The sequence below is a fragment of the Sitophilus oryzae genome, unplaced genomic scaffold, assembly GCF_002938485.1.
Source record: "Sitophilus oryzae breed Bouriz unplaced genomic scaffold, Soryzae_2.0 scaffold_1623_pilon_pilon, whole genome shotgun sequence".
In the NCBI taxonomy this organism is placed as follows: Eukaryota; Metazoa; Arthropoda; class Insecta; order Coleoptera; family Curculionidae; genus Sitophilus; species Sitophilus oryzae.
The window spans coordinates 583,254-607,682 of record NW_022146307.1 but is presented as its reverse complement, the minus strand read 5'-3'; the positions used below and the strand labels follow the sequence as shown (position 1 = coordinate 607,682).

Here is a 24,429-nt window from a genome sequence, read left to right as displayed (position 1 = left end):
TAAAGAGTATCCCGATACCCTTATTATCAAAAAAAGCTTATAAGTGTGCCTCATTAATTAAAATAATTTATTAACAGTAGTGGGAAAAGATATCAATCTTTTGGTGGTTTTGGTTGTTCCGGATTGAATAATATGTAGTAATACACGGAAAATAGTACCAGGATCGTAGAATTTTCTCATGAGAGAAATTACACAAAGAAAAATTTCTCACAAAGAAATGCATCTCAAACACTGGCTGATCTTCATTTTCCTAAGCCGACAAAACTGTCTGATCATATACTGATTCTGCATGAAATAATTGATTGTGAAAAAGAAAAATTTTCTTAAATTCATATAGAAAAATAATGCAACTGCTTGTTAACTAATGTTTTCAAAGATCACTTATACCAGAACGAGACTGCCGAAGTTGGAATTCTATTTCTTATAGCTGTATATAGAGCTATAGAGCGGGTGCTTCTCAAAAGTGGCTCACCCTATAACTTTTTTCAGATGAAAAAACGAGATTTGGTATGTTAGCATACGACATAAATTAGGATTAATTGTATTAACTATTAATTTAACGTATTCAATTGTTTTTGGTCACTTCCTGTTTCACCGGAAATTACTACAACATTTTATTTTTAAATAGCACCCTTGGTATATTTCTACTTTATGCGATAGAAAATGACACTTTGAATAGAATGACATATCATATGTCAACTTTTGACACTTTCGCATATGATTAATTTGAAATTGTAACATGCGGTTCATAACGGCGAACAATTTGTAACAATTTGACTCGAAATACCAGGTGTATGGTTTCAAATTATTCGTAAAAAATGCTTTTTCCAAATTTACAAATGAGCCACCCTTGTTCCATTTGAAAAAAATAAGATATGATTAAAAATACGATTTGGGCATGTTTTAACCAGCCTGGACAAGACACGAAAAACATACCAAATCTCGAATTTTTATCCAAAAAATAAAGAAGTTATAGGGGTGAGTCATTTTTGAGACGCACCCGGTGTAGAAAAAACAACAACCGCAAACTAAGATTGAACGAAGAGAAGAATAATTTTGAAGTATCTTTAAGTAAAAATTTATTGTTAAAGTAGCATAAATATGCTTAGCTGTAGTTAAAGTATAGTATTGAAGGAAAGAGAGATAATTAATAGGGGGGGGGGGCCTGGTGAGAATCAACCTTAAGCTGGAAATGATGATGATGATGATAATTGTTGCGAACAAAGCAAGCTATAAAAATATACTCCTGCGGAAATCACCGCCAATACAAATGCAGAAGTGTGGTAACGAATTTTGATTGTTTTCATTTTTAAAGAAGTCATAGAACTCTTTATTCTTATTTCTAGCACCCTGAAAATTAGTTCCATTATCGGAAAAAATTACTGACGGAACCCCTCTTCGTCCTATAAATCTTAGAGCTTGTAAGAAATCATCTGTAGAAAGGCTAGACACTAACTCTAGGTGCACTGCCTTTGTGGTCATACATATGAATACGCATAAGTAGCACCTTAAACGCGTTTTGTTTCGCAGTTTTGAAGGTTTTACTAAGAACGGTCCACCAAAGTCAATCCCTATGTTAAGAAATGGTCTTGAAACAGACAATCTTTCCTTAGGGAGATCAGCCATTTTTTGAGTCATGGGTCGGGCTCTAAATCTAAAGCAAGTTAGACACTGTTTTATCACACCTTTTACTTCACGCAAACCGTCTATTGGCCAATATCTTAAACGCATGGAAGCAAGTACATTTTGGGGACCTGCATGAAGCATTCTTAAATGTTCTCTTTTAATAATAAGTCTAACAACATAATTCTTGGCTGGAAGGAGGAGTGGATGTTTGTGCTCATAAGCTATATCTGCATTCATGAGTCTCCCTCCGACTCTTAACATTCCAAATTCATCCAGTGTAGGACTTAAAGTGTTTAATGATTTATTTCTAATTAAACGTTCGGATTTTTTGAGTTCTTTTATTTCTGGTGCGAAAAACTTCTCTTGTAGAATTTTTATAATTACCCTTTCTGCATGTATAAGTTCTTTCGGGATTAACGGCCCAGTACTTATTTCTTCCTTTCCAAGTATTTTCTGCTTTAGTTTACGCAAAAATCTGAAGCAGTAAGCTATCACTCTCTGTAATTTCCTGAAAGAGGAGTCTCTAGTTAACACTTCTTCATAGAAATCTTTTTCATTTTTTTGCATGAGTAATGAAATATATTCTTCTATAAATTTTTTATACTCCAGGTGAAGGTAATTATGTTTTTTAAATTTGTTTTCGAGAGCATGGAATCTCTTTAGAGCGCGAGGTAAAGACTCGCCTAACTTTAAATGCTCATTTGTACTCTTCAAAGGTAAATTCACTTGAAAACTGCCATTCTCTAATATTATGGGCGAATCCTCGAAGATTTGTTCGGCCAGCTGTTCATCAGCTGTTCGTAAACCTTTATCTGGGATTTCTTCTACTGTCCAGAAGTTTTGTAGTATTAGATCTGCTCTATCTTCGACACTTATTTGAGAATGAAGGGTTTTCATGATAATGATACTAAATTAAAAAATATATAGCATTCCATTTAGAATTATACAACTTTATTTGAAAATATGCTTCACTCAGCCTGTACAAAAATATTTTTAAAATTTGCAATATATCTATTGCTTTCTTATTTAAAAAAAATTATAATAGTAAAATTCTCAAACCAGAGGCTCATAGCTTATCTGAAGCGCCGCCGAGCCGCGCGGTTGCTCTGATTCACGCTGTAAATAATAATTAAACTCTAAAAAACTTTCGCTTTTGGGCGGCTTTGATACCACAAAAAATTACATATTTATTGAAAAACGTGTTTTTTTTTCAATAAAAAAAAATTGGATTCACCCCTGCCCATAATTTTTAATTATTCATTTATAATTCTTAAGACGTTGTTAATAACAAAAATATTCGAAACTCCAACGAAATAAACTTTGCAATTAGTTTATTGTATATTTGGTTGCATAAAATCAAAAATTTACTTGGTACTACCGACTTGTTTTACTGGTCACCTAACAATAGAAGCATTAATACAAATAATTTTGATTCATATCGATATAATCTATCTTTTTATTGACATTAGCGCACAAAGTCGCCCGTTATCCCCGGCAGAAAATACGGCGCATTTCCTTGATTTTACGTCGCCCTGAATAAATAATAACAGCGAACAACAACAATTTTATTTATATGGCAACGTTCCGTTGCAGAAAACTATAAAATTCTTATAGCTACTTGGCCGGGAAATTGAGAGGAGGCGCGCAGCCGAAACGACGAAATAAAAAACTGAATAAAAGCGCGCAAATATTACCAGTGGCGGTAGTAACGGCGGGGCCGCGGGGGTCGTAGCATTGTGTCAGTTGTTGGAAATAAACAAAAAGTTTAATACATAAAAAAATATACATGGCATAAATACACTCAGATGCAAAAAAAACGCAACGGCGAAATTTTTGGTCAAATTTAAAGTGTTATATTTTTGATATTTTTAGCTCTATTATTTTCATGATATTTTTTAGCAAGTTGTATATATATATATATATATATATATATATATATATATATATATATATATATATATATATATATATATATATATATATATAATGTAGTCTGTCCAACGACAAGATCCTTGACAGTGATAGATGTGTAATTTTAATTTGAAAGTAGTTTATTTTATTTTACAAAGAAATAAGTTGGTACAGTTGGAACGTATAGCAGGAAATTAATATATTTAGACTTTGAAGTTATTTTATTAAAAAAACCGTATGTGTTAATACAAAACAAACAAGAACAAAACACCACTCACCAAAAAAATATAAAAAAGAACTCTTTCTTACTTTCAAGCTTCAAGAAACTTCCCTTTATTATTATACAGGGTGGGCCACTGAAAACTTACAATAGCTATAATTCTTAAACCAAAAAAGATATCAAAAAAATAAAAAATACCGTTTCTATAATATCGAGGGGGAATACATGTGACGTATTTTTTGAACCACCCCGACGTACCCCTTAGGCGGCACCCCTACTCACTTGAAAATCTTAAATGGCAACACCCCACTTGTGGCGCCTTTTTGGAAAGCCCATGAAAAATGCTAAACGATGATCATAAAGTTTTTAGGGTGAAATTGAAAAACTACCCCTTACACGAAAAATTAGGTGGACATTAATGAAAAAAGTGATATTTTTCAGTATAAGTTACAAATTGGGACCCAGCTTAATGAGGCAAATGAGGTATTTTTCAAACCACCCCGACCCACCCCTAGGTACCAACCACTCACTTCTAATCTCAAGATAGCGATACCCCACTTGTGACACTTCTTTGGAAAGCTAATTGAAATTGCTAAACGATGGTCATACAGATTTCAACTTCTGTCTTCTTTCAACAATTACTGGTAAGTAGTGATAAGAAATGTAGGTGTGACAATTTGAAAGGAATTTAAAATGATAATTTATTTTAACAATTGCTCAAAATGACAGCCGTTTTGTTCCATACAAAAATACAAACGATTTTCAAATTCTTCTCTCACTTTTTGGAAAGTCTCTCTCGGAATATTTCGACATGGCTTCAGTTATCCTCTGCCGCAATTCCTGCAACGAACCTGGTTTTGTCTTGTAGACTATGGATTTAGTGTAACCCCACAAGAAAAAGTCTAAAGGAGTGAGATCAGGTGACCTTGGCGGCCACTCGATTGGACCCCTTCTGCCAATCCATTGCCGTGGATAATATCTATCCAACCACCGCCTTGTGACAATAGAATAATGCGGAGGGGCTCCATCTTGCAGAAAGTGTATGCGGTCTTCATTAAAAACTAAATTCCCTTCCAAATCTCTTTGATTTTCAACGTCATTTACAATGGCTGGCTCTATCAAATTGTTCAGCATTTCCACATAAGCATCACCAGTCAAATTTCCGTCGATGAAAAATGGACCTATAATTTTATCGCCTAGTATTCCGCACCAAACATTGAGATTTTGGGGATATTGGGTGTGTCCTTCAACAACAATATGCGGATTCTCATCGCTCCAGTATCTGCAGTTCTGCTTATTCACAATTCCGTTTAAAAAAAATGAGCACTCATCACTAAAACAAATATTTTTAACGAGTGAAGGTTCCCTACGAATTTCCTCCGTCATTAGTTCCCAGAACTGAATCCTTCTATCTGGATCGTCGTCGCCAAGTTCCTGCAGAATCTTCATTTTGTAGGGATGGAATTTGTGCATTTTCAATACTCTCCTGACAGATGTTCGAGGTATACCTGTGATTGATACCAACTGGCGTGTTGATGCTTCTGGATTGACCGATACCTGACCAATAACTTCCATCTGCATTTCTTCATTCAGTACCCTGGGCCCTATCCTTTTTTTATTTTTGACCGACCCAGTTTCTTGAAACTTTAAAATCAAAGCTCTAACATAAACGTGACTTACGTTTTCGTCCGGATTTCTCTCATTGAAAGCACGGGCCAGCAATTAGGCTGAACGATTAGTAAAACATCTTTGTGTTGCCTTTTTTATTATCTACATTTTTTATTTTTAGCTTTAAAATGGCAATGGTTTAAAAATGGCATTGATGAGATTAGAAGTGAGGGAATGGTACCTATGTGTGTGTCGGGGTGGTTTAAAAAATGCCTCATTTGCCTAATTTAGCTGGGTCCAAAATTGTAGCTTATGCTGAAAAAATTACTTTTTTCATTAATGTCTACCTAATTTTTCGTGTAAGGGGTAGTTTTTCAATTTCACCCTAAAAACGTTATGATTATCGTTTAGCATTTTTCATGGGCTTTCCAAAAAGGCGCCATAAGTGGGGTGTTGCCATTTAAGATTTTCGAGGGAGTAGGGGTGCCGCTTAAGGGGTAGGTCGGGGCGGTTCAAAAAATACGTCATATGTATTCCCCTTCGATATAATAGAAAGGGTATTTTTTATTTTTTTTATATCTTTTTTGGTATAAAAATTATAGCCATTGTAAGTTTTCAGTGTCCCACCCTGTATTTAGCAGTATAAATTATGTACAAATACAAATTTATAATAATCCAAAGGAATAAATTAAACAACATAAGTAAAACAATTTTATTAATAATAACACTTACCAAATACTTTTTATACCTTGAAGGTTGATTAATTAATTAACTTTAATCTTAAATTTTTTAAACCAGTACCTTGTGACATTATTTTTCTGCAGTACTAAAATCAATTATTTACCTATCGTAGCATATACGAGATGCACTTATCTACGACGAGATGGTATACAAACTTTATTGATGGTAACTTTATTGGTGTCTAAGACTTTCTGCCTGGGCAGCGAGTATTAACTATAAACTGTGCTCTGGGTCTACAGTTAATTTTTCCTCGATTTTTCCTCCACTTGACCTCAAAGGACACAAAACAGACTTAATAACACGAATCAAAATGCACCTTCCATGAGCCATCTTCCAAAACGCAGGGTATTTGATATAAGTTCACACAAAATTATAATCTATAATTTGGCAAGACTTTGACAAGCCTCAAAAATCTAAAGGCGAATTCATTCGCATCGACGTCCGTTGGTCGTTCATCGTTCCGTCATCCATAGTTAACTTAAAAAATATTAGAAACTTTTTTTAGTAAAATAAATTTTTTAATATCCAGTTCAAAAACACTGTTCCGACCACAAAAATTAACGATTTTACAGGATTTCTTGTCTTTTTCCAACTTAAACCAATATAATGTAATCCCAAATGCGTTAGGTAACTTCTTGGACTTGGTTTTATCAAACTTGGAGTGTTCAGTTTCTAATTCTACTGAATTAGTTCCAGAAGATCATCATCACCCTACACTGCATATTCAGCTTTCCCTTCACTCCGAAATTGTCACAATTTTTTCTCCAAACAGCTCAATAAAAAAATACAACTTCCGGAAAGCCAATTACCCCCTTCTATATGAGCGTCTTTGCAATACAAATTGGGAAATCTTGAAAAATGCTGAATGTAACCACGTGGATGATTTAGTCGCCGAACTATACAGGACTATCAGTACACAAATGGATGAGTATATACCAATCTACAATACCCATAAAAGCAAGCGCACGTATCCTACCTGGTTTACTACCGACATTATAAAAACATTACAAGAAAAATATCGTAATTTTCGGAAACGGAAGAAAACTGGTTGTCTGACGGCATGTGCAACTTATAAACATCTTCGGAACTATCACCAAACGAGAAATTGATCGAGCATATTCCGACTATTTAGCTGAAATTCAAAATTCACTGTGCACAAACCCTAAAATGCTCTGGCACTACATCAATAAAAGAAACGTTTTTAGTCGCATCCCAGGTATTATGACATTTGAGAATAATGAACTAAATAACACTACAGATATTGTGGGTTTGCAGCATTGGGGGGGGCGATGGGTTTGCAGCATTCTTTAACAGTGTTTATACAAATTCGGGAAGTTCTTGCAAGCCAACCACTGACACTAACTCTTTCTTTACAACACTACCTCAAATGGATGAAACAGATGCTAACTGCTTGTATACGTCCGTTTATACTGTCACTAAGGCTGCATATACCATATTACGTTATGCTTTTCCATTCTTCTTTAAAAACAAAGCGAAGTTCAGTTATTGAAGCTTCGCGACCTCTAACCCTCCTGCAAAGCATTTCCCAAATGTCGAACATGATGGGCAGTTCATAGTAGTATATAGTTCAGTTCGTGTTCAAAAACGTGTCCATTGAGCGGAATCATTATTTTCAATCTCGTTTTTCTAGAAATAAAAATTAATTTAATTTTTAAAAAGAAAAAACACAAAAATAGTACACAATATGATGTAGTAGGAATTTTGCATAAGTGTAAACCCAAAGTATGTATTAGGATGTATTTCCGGAAAGTATTTAAACTTCTATAGGGTGGCTCAAAAAAGTGTGAGTGGATCGGGATGATTTTTTTTTAAATGGAACACCTTGTATATCGTTGCATTTTTGACATCCTTTCTGATCACTTTACATAATCCTATGCCAAACTTTCTAAAATATATTTTTTTTTTTGTTTTTCTAATAGGCACACCCTGTTATTATTTCCCTTGTTAGATAGAGAATTAAAAAATGAACATTTTATGTACTTACAGCATTTTAGAATTTTTAGCGGTTCTATTAAAAAAACGAAAATAGTAAGAACTATTTTATATTTAAGAAAGTTTGGCATAGAATTTTGAACAGCCTCTATGGTTTAAGATTACGATGGGGTAATGCCAATAGTATTGGAATATTGGAATCAAGGGGTGTTTTGTCTACCTTTGTCTACCCCAGGGTACGCCACTTTTAACACGAATATAAATTTTTACGCTTCATATGGGTGTTATACGTTTTACGCTTTATATATTGGTTTTAGGTTTTATTTAAACCGATTTAATGTGGGATCGTTTGTAGTTTTGTTTGATAACGTATTTGGGAAGATTAAGTACCTTGAGTCTCTCTGAGCAGAGATAAAAGTAGGGGAATTTTAGAATTAGCAAAATTTGGGAAGTGAACGACATAGTGGTAATCACATCATATTATAACTTGTTAATATGTACCTAATTCAGATTTCAGATTAAACAGAATTAAAGAAACTTTTAAGCAACTGATTAAAAAAATAAAAAGCAAGTTTTATTATAGTCCTATTGTGTGCATCATGATGAGTTTTTTAAGTATTTTGTAGCTAAGTTGTTTGACTCTTTCCAAGATCTGTCTATTAGACGAAAGAACACAAATACCAAGTTAATTATTTTAGTAAAAGTTTGAAACACCCTGTGGGATGGTTTAACAAAGTAAGGAATTCAAAAACCATTTTGTCATGAAGGTGCTTGCTTGTTTATGGATAGTTTGTTTCTTGGCTTATTTCAATAGCTCTATTCTTATTGGAGATATTTGCTTTTGAAGAATACAATGGATATTAATAACAATATTAGCTTTAAAAGTATGCCTTTCCTTTTGGTCCTGATTAATATTGTTTTTTTTTCTAATGTCACCGTCACGAAAAAGTTATATTTTGGTGGGATGATGGTTTGTTTTTTTTTTTTGCAGTTTCTCTAGAACTAGATGGTTTTAAGTTCTGAATTTGATCTCTACCAAGTTCATTTGAAGCAACAATAGTCGATACAACTTTTGGACTTTAAATGATCTCCCTTAGAGTAAGTACCAACAAACAGTAATAATATAATATGACTTTTAAATGACAGTGACATTACAAAAACAATAAACCCTTACTTTACAAGTATATTTACTGATGAGGACCAAAATGGCATATTTTTAATGCTTAAATTGTTATTAATTTGAAGTATTCTTGAAAAGCTTTTATCTCCAACAAAAAAAGCTATTTGAGAGATGAATTAAAAACAAATTACTGAGGAAAGATGCTTTTTGCTGGTAAAGTGGTTTTTAAATTCCTTGTTTAACTATATCACAGGGTGTTTCAAACTTTTGCCAAACCAGTTTTGTTTTCCCTCGTTTAACAGGGCATTAATTTTTAATAAGAAAACAGGCTGAAAGCCAACGGTCAGAAAAAAAATGCATTGTAAAATGCACAATAAATCATGTTCAAATAATTAACTCGTTCTATGGAATTCGATTTACCTAATTATTTGTTTTATAAACGATTGGTAATAATATAATATTGTTTTATATACATAATAAAAATTAAAGCATTCGAAATAAAGTGAATACTGTTTTATCGGATATCTAATATTTAGTCCTTTTAAAGTAATTATTACTCTATATGTTTCAAAAGAACCACGTTTAAAATAAACTGGCATTGCCTTATTATTTTTGAAAAGTGTTGCTTGTCTATTTATTCCAATAAGACATCCTTATAATAAATTTATTTTAAGCACGAGAGTATTTTATTTCTATAAGAATTGCTAACATTTCTGTTAGGCTTTTGCCACGTGATTAATATTTGCCAATACAATGTCATGCATTTAGGATACATTAAAATACGCAACCAACCGTCCAATCAGATGAAAGAGGTACGTACAATATCGTTGGGTATTGTGCAATCACGTGATGCTCATGTCGTATGACGGTAAATCTTTGGTTAGAATTTTTGTTGTTGTTTTTACCTGTTTTTAGAGTTTTTACTTTATTTTTCTATTTACATCAGATTTATATTTTGTAATTGCCTATCAGACAATACGTATTTAGAAAAATAATAAGAATTAGGATCGTGTTTTTTTTTAAATCCTGTATATTAATTGGAACCCTTGATAACATTACTGCTTTTGATATAAAAAGTGCATTTTTGATTATTTACTTGGGCTAGGATATTAAAATATCGGTTGGATTGTACGACATAAATAGATGTAGGTATGATTATTTATATATATGTATGTATTTATAAAGCTTACTATCTGATTTGCATTTTCAGTTTTTGATCAGATATTTCATTTTATTTGTGAAATGCCCACAAAAAAGCTTCCAATGATTCAACATCAGTGTGTTTGCTGCATAATGGATCATTCCTGCTGAATTTTTAGATCATTTGAAGACTACACGGAAAAAACCAGATAATATGTTACATTTTCATAGAAATTGATAGCGAGACAATTTTATAGGCAAGTGTTAGCATTATTCGAGGCACCATCAAAGAAAGCAATAATAATATGCTTAGTCCCAGAGATATTACAGCTTAGTTATTTTGCCCTACAGGAGAAAAACCAGAGTAGTTCACTCGTAATTGCATTTTCTCGGCTCCAGTTAAAATGAACAAAGCTGGTTTTTCCTGTGGTCTTCATTTGAAATAACGTAAATAAATGTTTATACATATGTATGTGATGATTAAATTGGTGTTAAGGAAATAAAAATGTTTTTCGATATTAATATATACCTATATATGTATATTTATTTTGAAATAAATTACACTTTTAACAGTTTAATGGAGTTTTTAAAGCCAGTTATAATATTTATATTTTAAAAACTTGAAATCATGTGGATGTAATCACGCATTAAACCACAGACTAACTTATATAAGTCAAAAAGTAGATTTTAGTGTTAACTTTATATAACTTGTAAGTAAAATAATAAATAAAACAAATATGAAAAAACCAACAATTCTAATGTATATATTAAAATACAGTACAATAATAGGTATCTGATACCCTCACTTAACGTAGAATAATATTCTACCCAACTCAATACTATGTCCAACATGAGTTTCAAATATATCGGGCCCTAATCGTTCCTGAAAATAATATTTTTTTACATTGTTATACCATATTCTAAACTATTTAATATTTCAGTCACTTAAAAAGTTAATTTGTATTGAATAATTGTCTACCATTAAAGCAAATTTGGACTAGTATTTTTAATGGGCATATTCTGTGTATGGATATAGGTACTTCCTCCAGATTTTGGGTTCAACCAATTTATTCTTAAAACCTGAAACATCTACGTATAAAAAATAGACAGGTTACTAATTATAATAAAATTTACCCTTAGAATTATACTTCTTTAACAAATAATTTCCATTGGTATACTTTTCCATGACAAGTAATCAACTTCCTAACATTTTTTAATTGATGTAATACTTCCTCATGATGCGAAAAGAAAATCTTTTCTTTAGCACACAAAGGACAAACGATATGTTGGCTTACTTTCAGATTAGTTACTTTTCCATAGATATCCTCATGTCAATTCAAAGACGATGAACATGAAAATGATCATCACATGAAACATCACAAACTAAAAACCTAATGAACAAGTTTATATCGAATATAGAAATAAATTTAGTGTTCTTACCTATTGTCGTCCAAATCTACGTTAATAGATAATTAATTTTTTGGATTTTTATCTTTTATTTTTAAATATATCTTTCGAACTACTGGTTTTAGTAATTATTAACGATTACTCCTTTGATCTGATTGGACGGTTCAATGACGGTTGGTTGCGTATTTTAATGTATCCTCATGCATTTGAGGTGGACCACGGGGTCACAAACAGGATTTAAACGTGCCAGGACCAACGACAAAGAAAGCAACATCTGCCAGGCATTGGCTTTCTTTGTCACTCACATTGCTTAAATCATGACACCGCGGCCATTTTGTCAACAAAGAAGCTGGCCGGGCTGTCCTGGCAAGTGATTTAAAACAATTTTGCTTTTTTACAATATTAAATTACCATTTGGATGTATTTAATGCGATTATTCAGTTAACTGGTAAGTCAGAATTACACACAAATACTTTATTCGTAAATACAACTAAGATGTAAACGTATTTTTGTATTTTTAGATTTCAACTCTTGCAAAGACCCGCCATAGAACTTGCCTGGCAGCGTACCTGTTTAATTAAACGTATTATTTCCTGATAATAATATCAAAACACGTAAGTACCTCTATAATTTATGATGAAAAATGATTTTGATTATGTTTTATATTATTTAAATACTTTATAACCTCAAATAATAGTAAGATCCTTGTTTATATCGCACAGCCCGTTCAAAACTGTATTGTCTTCAAAAAATGTTTACAGAACAAACAATTATTACAAAAACAATGTCCTTTTAATCTGATTTATACCTCAGAAGGATGCCAGTTAAATTTTTATTAAATCAACATTACATTATTTGGCCATTAATATGCAAAAAGGAGCATATTGCGTTAACTTAAATTTTCTTTTACTTCTCCTGACAATGTTCTCTATATTCTCTATTTTGAGTTAGTAAACTTTTGAACGGGATGTGCGATATATAAAATACATAATATATCCAAGGGCATGATCTGATAAAAGTATTTTTTGATGCATTTTTTGGTTGTTTATGCACATTGGCTTGGTTTATGTTTTATTCAGCTTATATTTATTTGGTATAACAGTTTTTTTTGCCTTTGGAATGGCATGCATTGAGGCTAGATAGTGTTTCATTAGACCATTAAAGAAATTTAAATTAGCATATATTTTTTGTGATGTTAGTGTGTTATCATGATACAGGTAGTTGTATCATAGTGCCTTATGCATGTTATTTACCTATTATATACTTATGTATTATCAGTAAATAGATGATAATATACTACTAAAATGTCTTTTTAATAGTATGTTTATCTTTCCAATTCACTAGTTATTTGCAAAATGTATTTTGAACTAATTTAAGTCATTAATTGATCATCTTTCTTTTTCAGGTTCCGGGATATTCTTTTTCATTGTTAAAAAAATATATATATTTCAATATTATTGTAATATAAATCGCAGCTCTAAAAAATAAATGATATTGTTTAGTAATGTGTAATTTATTTACTATGAATTTTCTCTGAAAATAATAAGTCTTTAATAATATCATTGATTTGCTATGTAAAGTTAATAGACATATTTTTTAATACATTAAATTATATTAAAGTAATAAAAAATATGTTTATTAACTTTAAACAGTAAGTCAGTGATACTTATAAAAATATTTTTTTTTTAATTTCCCCTCTTTTAAGCCCCGCCCCTCCAATTCCCCTCAATTTAGCTAGTACTGCCAGGCGACACCAGGTGGCGTCTGTTTCCATTTTTTAACATGAAGTTAGCATTTCTTTAATGTACCTATTCTCTGAGGTGGACATCGAAAGATGGTGTTTGGCGGTATTGACGGGATAAGCCCGATCGGCCACAGCGTATGATTTTTGTCGCGTTCCATTATTTTGAATAGTACAATGATATTTATTATATGTATATTATATGTTTAGTATATGACAGTTGTTAGTGACAAAAAGGAGAATTGTATCGTTTACAGGTAATGTGTTGTTTAAGTAGTTGTTTAGAATGATCAAACGTTAATATTATTTCAGTAGCATTATGACGGCCAAAGGTTTTCTTGAAGAGTGATGGAAACGACGCCGGCCGAAATGATGCATTGTGATTTTGAATTTAACGCTGGACGAATTCAACAATTCAAATTTGCAAAGTAATATTTAACTAGATGATGAGAATTCAGATGTAGAGGAATACGAAGTCAAGCTAGCAAAATTGTTAAAAAGGTGGAACTTACTACAGCTCTTACCAGTATAAAAGGTAAAAAAATATATTGATGAACATTACAGAATGTACAGGGTGAGTCACCGACAGAGTAAGGTAATTATCTCCTTTGTTTTGAGATTTACAAAAAATGTTAAATATAAAAGTTATAGGGAGGGTTAAGATACACATTTAAAATTATTGTAGAATATACAGAGTGCTTCAAAAAAGTGTTGCGGATATAACATGCTTTTTTAAATGCAACACCCTATTTTTAATTTTATTTTTTAAATTCTACGTAAAATTCTATAACTTTTTTTATCTAATAATATTTTTTTTTTATAATATAAAGGGTCCGGCAGTAGTGTGTCGGGCATCTGAAGCTCTTAGAATAATAAACTTCACAATTTTGTTTAAGTCCAAACCTAAAGTATGTATGAGGATGTATTTCAGGAAAATATTTCAACTTCTCTACGGTGGCTCAAAAATGTGTAAGTGGATCGGTATGTTTTTTTTAAATGGAACACCCTGTATATTATTGCATTTTTGGCTTCCTTTTGGACCACTTTACATAATATATTATATATGAGTAAATATATTTCGATAATATCAGAGATAATAATAAATAAATAAAAAAATATATTTTTTACAACCTTCCTTATTTTTTTTACTTTATGAAGCACCCAGTATATTCTACAATAATTTAAAACGTGTATCTTAACCTTCCCTATAACTTTTGTATTTAACATTTATTTGTAAACCTCCAAACAATTATTGAGATATGGACTTTACTTACTTTATCGTTGACTCATCCTGTACAGAACAGAAATTTGTACAGGGTGGAAAATTTAATGTATTACCCAACAACAATATTTTTTCGCGAAAGAATGAGTGATTGACTTTCGAGTCTTTCAAGAAATTTAAGAACCGCACTTTTTTAAATTCAACATAGCGCGGTTTTCTCATCTATAGTGGCGTTCGGAACCTAAAAAATACTGTTTTTTGCAATTATACGATTCAGAAAACCTGCTAATCCTGTATACCCTGTATAGAAAAATTTCTGTTTCAGGTTAACTCCAGTTTTAAGATGGAGAAAAGTATATAATATATTTAACTAAACGTTGCTTTCTTTTTAGAATGTCTGTGACCTTTGAAGGAATCTAATAAAGACAGCTCAATTCCAGGACATTACAAAAACCATTCGTCACTAGACAAAATTCACCAGGATACCCTTATATCTATTATTTTATTTTATTTTGGAAGGACATTCAATACAATTATATTTACCTACTTATCACCAAAAGATTAATTCCGAAATAAAGTTATTTTCCTAATAAATTTGATATTTATTTCATTTAAATTGTTAGTACTGATCCTATTCGAATAAAATCAACTCAAGCTTTAAACAAAGTCACATATTAATAAATCATTAAGCATTGCATTTGAAAATATAAAGAGAAAAGCTTGAAATAAAAGGAATGTATTTGAAAAACAAAAGGAAAACACTAATAAACAAATGTATATTTCTTTAAATCAAATAGGCAGCATTTTTATTCTAAATCTGATATACCACTAACAATGACAATGATCATGTATGTTTTATATGTACGAGTATATGCATAAAATCTTATCTTATTAATTCAATTATGACCATTAATGAGGCCAAAACATGTTTGATTATATTTTATTCATTAGCATTATTTTTGATTTTACAACGTTTTTTCCCTCAGTGAAATAATTTAGCTACAAATTGCTTAAAAATCATCAAAATCGGCCCACTAGAACAAACTATATTGAACTTTATGTGCATTTTTCGTGCCGGATAGTGTAGTTTATTAGAATGAATCGATTAATCGAATTGGAAACAAAAAATGTCAGAGACAATGTGTCGGTTGTGACATTATAATCTCGATTAAAACTGGTACCATTGACAACGCCAACATTGGACAATGTGTTGAATGAAGTAGGAAACGAGTAGCGGTCACATAACGATCTCGAGATGAACATACATGGTCACCGCAGCCTACATCATCAGCTATTTTATTAAGAGTACCATGCATATTAAATAGAATAATAACAATTTACGTTAGAAGATCGATATGGAATGTACTATTTAGCAAGTCGAGCTTAGAGGAATGGAGAAAATAGAAAATGAAATTGAAAGTCCTGGCTTAGTCTACAAAATAGGTCCTTTTTCTCTCATTATATTAAGGGGCTGTCCATCGTATGCCGGAAACTCCGCGTCGTGTAAAGTCTACTGGGTTTCTTCCATTCATATGTTTTGCCCCATATACCTGTGCCGCGCACTAATTAGTGCAGGTCCTTGATAGGAAGGAAGCATAGTTCCTCCAGTTCTAGCCATGCTTTCCCAAATAGAAAATGTTGCTTGCGATCCAGAGCCTCGCAGTGACATATTATGTGCTCTGTAGTTTCAACATTTTTATTGCAGAATGTGCAGCAAAGACTTTCTTGATTCAGGTTGAGCTTGTTCAGGTGGCACTTGACAACCACATGTTCTGTCAAGAGATCTGTTGCAGTTCCTTTGGTTCTAAAATTTCCTTGGACGAAGACCTTGCTTTGTCTGTGCCCCTGTGTTTCTCCAGTGGACGGTCTGCTTTTCCCCGATCTAGAGTTAACTATAGGAGCACTATAAGTCATTCATTTGAGTATGCCCAATATAGGCTTTAGACCAAGATAGGATTTCGAAGATGCTTGCCTTGCTAGTTTATCGAATTTTTCGTCCCTTGGATGCCTCTAAGACTTGGCACAAACCTAAGAACAATTTTAGAATTGTAACGGGGTTTTTAACAGGACACTGTCTTGTCAATGAACACCTCAGTAGTTTGAAGCTAAGAAACAACGGCAAATGCAGATTCTGTGCGAAAATGGGGAAACACCAGAACACCTCATCACTGAGTTCGCCGAGACGATAACCATTCGTGCCATACAACTTTGGTACGACTGATATCGGTGATTGAGAACCAACCTCTGTAAAACCATCTTAGATATTGGCTTTCGTCAAAGCCCTAAGACTGTATGATGAGTTATAACTCAAGAAAGGTGGATACAATAAATATGTAAGGTCGCGGTGATTAACTTCCCCTTCCCATACTATCTAAAATCTACAATGACCTGGCACTAGGGTTGCTAGACCTCCGGGATTTCCTGGAAAATCCCGTATTTATGTAACTTTTCCCGTATCCCAAAATGCGCTAATGAAATTATAAAATCAAATGTTATAGAGTTTACAAAGTAAAAAAAATCACACTTAGGCTTAATATTATTCCATCACATTTTTCGATTTGGCTTCGTTCGTTTATATCTAGTTATTTACATTCTTTGATGTTATTTGGGTAATTATACATGTGTCTTAAATAAGTGAAAATATTTTTAGTTCTGGTATATTTCGACCCCAGGAACACGTCTATGAGTTTTTATATATTTATATGAATATTGTTGAAAATCATACATTTTCGTTTATATTTTCCTGTATATTTTAGAAAACTTTTTAAGATCGCAAATTTTCTCACTGTATAATTTCTTAATCTCTGATGTTACCATAGTTATACCATGGTTACGACCTTTGAATAAGAAGAGTAAGGAAGGAGCATAATGCTATCCATGTATTCATGCATGGTGGGCGGAAAAAGCTCTCTAGGGTGGGGATCCTTGACAGTTCTGTTTGACGATTCATTTGACACATTTGAATTTGATTTGAAATGTTGTGGATGTGTCAGTCTTTACGGAGCTTTCTTTTTAGAATTTAGAATGAGTGGGAGGGGGGTTAATCACTGCGACCTTACAGATCCATTGTGTCCCCCTTTCTTGAGTCATAACTCATCATACAGTCCCAGGGCTTTGACAAAAGCCAGTATCTGGGACGGTTTTATAAAGGGTAGTTCTCCAACTCCAATATCAGTCGTACCAAAATTCATGGCACGAATGGTTGTCGTCTCGGCGCACTCAGTGATGAGGCATGATACAAAGAATGCAAGGTATGATATTGCGCAGGTTGGTCACTACGTCACAGGTGATAAACGGTACCATTGGTCGGCAAGCTCCGCGCGCCAATTTCAAATTATCAAACAGATGACATAATAAATGTGAAAATAATTTTTCAAATGTCAAGCTCGATGATTTGACATAACTTTTGGGATTATGTCTTAATTCTTCCCTATTTTAAGTCTTTTTTATTAGTGGCAATTGAACAATATGGATATTTTTTTGTCTGGTGTATGACGTCACAGGTGGTATGCGCAAACTTAACGAAATTGGAGCCGCCATCGATCATACCTTGTTTTCTTTGTACCATGGTGATGAGGTGTACTGGTGTTTCCCCATCTTCCCCACAGAATCTGCATTCGCCGTTTCTTCTTAGTTTCAATCTACTGAGGTGTTCATTGTGGAGACAGTGTCCTGTTAAAAACCCCGTGACAATCCGAAGATACCATGGTTACGACCTTTGAATAAGAAGAGTAAGGAAGGAGCATAATGCTATCCATGTATTCATGCATGGTGGGCGGAAAAAGCTCTCTAGGGTGGGGATCCTTGACAGTTCTGTTTGACGATTCATTTGACACATATGAATTTGATTTGAAATGTTGTGGATTTGTCAGTCTTTACGGAGCTTATTTTATGTTATTTATTATTTATTCTACCACTGATAGTTGTATAAAGGTAGTAAATCTAGATGGAAATTGTGGCAGAACTTAAATTAACAGTGACATTATCGCGATTTATCGAAAAAGACTCTAAAATAGTTGGTTGTGTAGCGTGCGGTAGATCTCGGCAAAAATTGAGTGAAATAATGTAACAACTTTTCGCTAGTAAGTGACTATATAATATACATACGTGTAGTAAACCGATCATTTATGAAATTCACTTAAATTAACTAAATTATACATTTTCTTGCATTTTAGCTTTTATTTACTACTTGTCAAAGATCAGATGTCAAAGAATTTTGATACGTTAATTTGACTTATCTGCTTCAGTAGCGTATCGGATGTTTGTGTTAATAAATACTTATTATAACTTATCTATTTTTATTAGAATTATATATTTTTATAACAATTTTAATAACTACCAACATTTATTCACAACGTAAAATAAAATAACACATTATTGAGTCTACCCCACGTCTACCCTACATCATAGTTTTACATTTTTTAAATAAAATTAGAACGGCACTGATAAACCGGAATTTAAGTCGGCCATATTTGAGGCCTATCGCGGTGTACCTAAGATTTTTGATATGCTCCTTCCTTAGGCTTCTTATTCAAAGGTTACGACACTGAAAGGGATACAAATATCATTATCTCAATCATTTTTTTAAAAATAAATCTTTTCTATATTTTGAAACTTGAATAACTAGGTTATTTTGAACTTACGTTTGAACCATAGACAAAGAAATAAAAAGAGACTGGCAAATTAAATGGCAAAGAGAGGGACAACGTTCCCGTAGCGCAACTCAGAACGCAAAATTTCGTTCTATTTATGTTGATCTGCGCATTGCGTCTATTGGGCCCACTATCTCATTCAAATATAACAAGAGAGAAAGAAGCAGCCATATAAAACGTAATTTCTAAATAGAAATTAGAACAATCGCCTTTCGTTTTCGTCATTATGACAACCAAGATGACAACATCATGACAATTCGTCATGTTTGTTAATTTCTTTTTTTTTCTCATTTTTTGATTTATCTTTTTTTCTAAACTCTCCATTTTATTGACTTATGAATATGGATAGGGAACAAATTCCTTTGTTCCAGATAGGTATTTATATTTTCTTACTTATAATTTTAGGTTTTACTATTTGTATTGGTGCCCCCTTTCTTTGTTAGATATGTTAAAGACACCCGGTAAAATAAAAGTAAGTAGTTATATTTATCATCTTTCGAACCTCTCTTAACATAACAAATTAATACAATTATTTTTTTTAATTTTTTGGGTAGGTAGTTTATAGCTGGTTTATAGTAACCAGAAACTTTATTAATATACCTATTTTAGTTTTGCTTTAGGACTAAAACTGGACTTGAAAATAGTTCAGGATCATGATTCTCGTAAAGTCTTCTTTGCTTGAATATTCACTTTGTTATTGCAATTAGGCAGTTTTTTCGAAAATGAGATTTTTAATGCCCTTTAAGAAAATTGGCCGATCGTTTCCTGCAACAGTCAGTTCTTCAGTCAGTTCATTTAAAATTGATAGGTGGGTGGAATAAACACTGTTATTTTTTGTTATTATATTATAAAAAGTTGATTTATTTTTATGTATAAATAAATATTGTCAAGGTGTATTACTGGTTGAATAACTGCATACTGCTAAAAAAAATCGCAACGTGCATTGAGGAACCTGGCGCATTCGCCAGAAAGTAAAGAAAATTATAGAATTCTTTAGAAAAATCTAGAAACAACCGCCAGGGGGTATATAAGGCCCGCGCTTTGACAGTTGGAAGTTTGAAGTTTGAAGTTTGAAGTCTGAAGTCTGAAGATAGTCTGAAGTTTGAAAATACCGCGAAATACCGTTAGAGTAATAGTAGTTGCATAAGTTGTGTTGTAAATAGTATAAGTTGTGTGTACAGAGTGAAACAAATAAATTCGTTAAGTATTTTATCGTGAGTTTAAATAGTGGACCCACGGAATCCGTAACAATATGTTAATAAAACAGTACAATTTTTGCTTTTTTTATAATTTCCCTTATAATAGTAGTATTCTTTCGTTCTGAAAGAAACTGCAAATTTTCACTTAAACTGATTTATTCCCTACACCACGTTCCCTTTACGTGGTATAGGGAATAAATCAGTTTATGTGAAAATTTTCAGTTTCAGAATGAAAGAATACTACTAATAATGGCTAATTTAAAAATTTCCCGCCAGCCAGAATGTGCGATAATGTCTTACGATACGTTTTATACCTATCTCTTTCTTTTTCATTTAAAGCACACATAATAAAGAAAGATAGCAATAAAGATGTACGTCCTGCTAATTGGTTTCAAAATTGTTATTCTGAGTTGTGCTACGGGAACGCGGTCCCACTCTTGACCATGATATTTGTCTGTGTCTTATTTGTTTGTCTATGGTTTGAACTTACGTTGAAAAACGATAAAGAGAAAATATGTTTCTTTTATCGAGATCTACCAGCCCGGAAAATATTTGCACTTATTTAAGACTCACTCTGTAGATAACTACCTTCGTTTTTGAGAACGCTGTCGTTTTTTTTGCTATTTTATTTACCTACCCGATTTTAGCTATAAAAATCTGGCAATTCTACATGGAACCCAAACCTTAATAAGACTGTGTGACTAAATTAGTGGTTTCAATTAGCGTAGAAGTTTGTTCCTGTAATTTTAATGTAAGCATTCAGAACGTCAAAATTATTGGTAGGAATTTTTAATTAGTGGAAAAAGTTAACAAACTTTTAACTTTTCCACTAATTATACTTCAAAATTTGCGACAAATGTCATTTTGGCCTTTGATTATCATCCGTCAAGTCAAAATTGGGTTAGACATCAAAAGTTTATTGTTTTATAAGCTAAATATTAGACTTTCTCTATGGATCCAACTGACTACTGGAAGCTGTTGCTAGGTTATTCTATTAATTTTAATTATGTTTTTTAGACATTGTGAATGATCGTAACGGTTGAATAACTGTTAAAACTAATGTAAAATTGGCTGTAAAAATCTTAATACAAACAAATAAAGACAAAATTACCGAAATCTTCTTTCATAAAAATATTTAATTAAGTTTCTAATTCAAGAAAATAATAAAGTATGCAAATAATAATTAATTCGGCAATATATTATTTCATAGTTATTATACAAGTATGACTGTTGGTGTTTATGTTCTTGCGTATTGGCAGTCTTAATTCTAAGAACTGAATTCTTAAGGCCACTGAATCACAATGAAAATCGAAAGTTTTTTTGTTTAGTGTTTTGCGCTGTGTTTCGATCGGGTGTCGTTGCACCTCTCTCATGACCAGTAGTGGAGAAAGGGCTTAATGGAGGTGGAAAAATGGAGGTAAATTATTCATTTCTTTCTTTACTCACTTTCTTTGTATTGGCAGATGAGGAGAACGTTGATAGAGTCAGCTGTAAAAATAGATTTTATTTGGTATAATAAAAAATCTAAATAGATACAAAGTTAATTAAGTTTTTGTTTGAATATATCTACAGTTTCTTATTTTTATTCTTATTTTTCTTAGAATATTGTTAATTAATTAATAAATACACTAACCGGCACGAAAAACGGACACTTTAAAATTTTCAGGTATTTTTAAAGTTCAATATATTATTCTGTTCTATTTTGATCATTTTTTATGTAATTTCTAGCTAGATTACTTTTTATCATCTTTTTTAATCAAAAATTAAAGTCCTCATCTGTCTATTATACTAGGAAAAAAATGTTGTTATTTTAGCAAAAGTTTGAAACACACTGTGGATTGGTTTAATAAAAATATGTTGTAAATATGATGTAAGAAAGTAATTTAAAAACTATACTTTAGCATGAAGGTGCATCTTTTCTGGATAGTTTTTTATTCATCTCAACAGCTTTTTTATTAGTGATATATTGTTTTTGAAGAAGACAATAACAATTAATGAGAATTTTATTATTAAAAGCTTGCCTTTACTTGTCGTCCTCATCAACACACTTTATTATATAGTGTTTATGGTTCTTCTATCAGTGCCATTAAAAAGTCATATTATAATTGTCTGTTGGCATAGTTGTCTGTATACTTTACCACAGATGATTTTAAGTCCAGAAGTTGAATCGGCTATTGCTGATTTAATTTAATATGTTAGAGATCAACTTCTGGATTTAAACCATCTCTCTTAAAGTAACAGCTGCCAATAAACAATAGTTATATAATTTTTTAATGACAGTGACAGTACAAAACCACAAACACTATTTTATAGCTGTGTCAATTTTAGGACTTGAAGCAAAGGCATGCTTTTAATGCTAAAATTGCTGTAAATCATCATCACAGAACAGTCATCATTAACTTCTTCAAAAAATCTCCAAAAAAAATAAAGCTGTTGATATGAAGCAAATTGTTGAAACCAAGATCAATCAAATTTTTTGGAATTTAATATATCGAATTAAAATACTACGAGTATATTGTAACAATTTTTTTAATAAATAATTGATTAATATATACAAGGTACCTAAACAATCAAAAATATAATTAAATGTTATTATGTCGTATATTTGCCATTATAAGTATTTTTTATTAATTAGAATAATCCTTATGAGTATATTAATATTATACCGGGTGCGTCTCTAAAGTGGCTCACCCCTATAACTTCTTTATTTATTCAGATAAAACAACGAGATTTGGTACGTTAGTATATGACATAAATTAGGATTGATTGACATATTCAATTGTTTTCAGACATTTCCGTTTTCACAGGAAATTACTACAACTTTTGATTTTTAAATGACACCCTCGCTATTTTTTTATTTTATTCGATAGAAAATGACACTCTCAAAAGAATGACATATCATATGTCAACTTTTGACATTTTCGCATATGGTTTATTTCAAATTATAATATGCGGTTCAAAACGACAATTTGACTCGAAATACCAAGTGTGTGGTATCAAATTATTCGTAAAAAAATGCTTTTTCCAGATATGCTAATTAGCCACCCTCGTTCCATTTGAAAAAATTGAGATATGATTAAAAATACGATTTGGGTATTTTATAACCGGCCAGGACAAGACACTAAAAATATTAGACGATCAAATCTATTTTTCCAAGGTTTCTTGATTAAAAATTAGTGTTTTTAACACAGCCATGGCACTCTAGATTGAAATTTAAAATACAATTTGTTTTTGAGCGAATATGTCAAAAATTGACATATGATATGTCATTCTATTTATTACTTTATCGAATAAAGTAAAAAAAAACCGAGGGTGCCATTTAGAAATCAAAAGTTGTAGTAATTTCCGGTGAAAGAGGAAGTGACAGAAAACAATTGAATACGTCAATCAATCCTAATTTATGTTATTTACCAACATACCGAATCTCGTTTTTTTTTATCTAAAAAATTAAAAAAGTTATAGGGGTGAGCCACTTTTGAGACGCACGCGGTATAAGACAATAATTTATAACATTTTAGGGGTTTCTAATTCAAATGGTATTCCTACGCGATATGTTAATTAAAACTTTCTTATTCTTTTAACAATACTATCCTCCATGATAATTCAAATATTCTTTTTCTATTAGATGACTCATCCACCAATTAACGGCATCAAAATTTAATATACCGAATTTTACCTCTTCATGTATAGTCATTTCTATTTTTATATCTACTGGTTTAGTAGAAAGTTAATCATGTACACCTTAAAATGTTTTTATTATTTTTACCACAAATATACAGGGTGAGTTTGCTACGATGTTCTGTATGGGTATCTCGGAAACTACTGGAGATAGAGAGTCGATTAAATGGGGAAAGAATTGCAGTTTTGTGGGGTCATAAATATGCGCCTT

General features: G+C 31.9%; 1 protein-coding gene and 1 long non-coding RNA gene across 2 annotated transcripts in view; one reads left to right on the top strand and one right to left on the bottom strand.

Moving 5' to 3' along the window:
• Positions 1–10,662: 10,662 nt before the first annotated feature.
• Positions 10,663–11,829, bottom strand: LOC115880432. The gene is made up of 3 exons (XR_004049876.1): positions 11,760–11,829; positions 11,454–11,710; positions 10,663–11,399 (listed from the first exon to the last, which is right to left on the bottom strand). It is a non-coding gene; the product is annotated as an uncharacterized LOC115880432 (long non-coding RNA).
• A 10,062-nt stretch (positions 11,830–21,891) lies between these two features.
• The window catches only part of LOC115880431, a 74,399-nt gene continuing 71,861 nt past the window's right edge, over positions 21,892–24,429 (top strand). Inside the window, exon 1 of the mRNA XM_030897636.1 lies at positions 21,892–21,957. Coding sequence (XP_030753496.1) covers positions 21,938–21,957 — 20 coding nt within the window. The 5' untranslated portion in view covers positions 21,892–21,937. The remainder of the gene's footprint in view (positions 21,958–24,429) is intronic.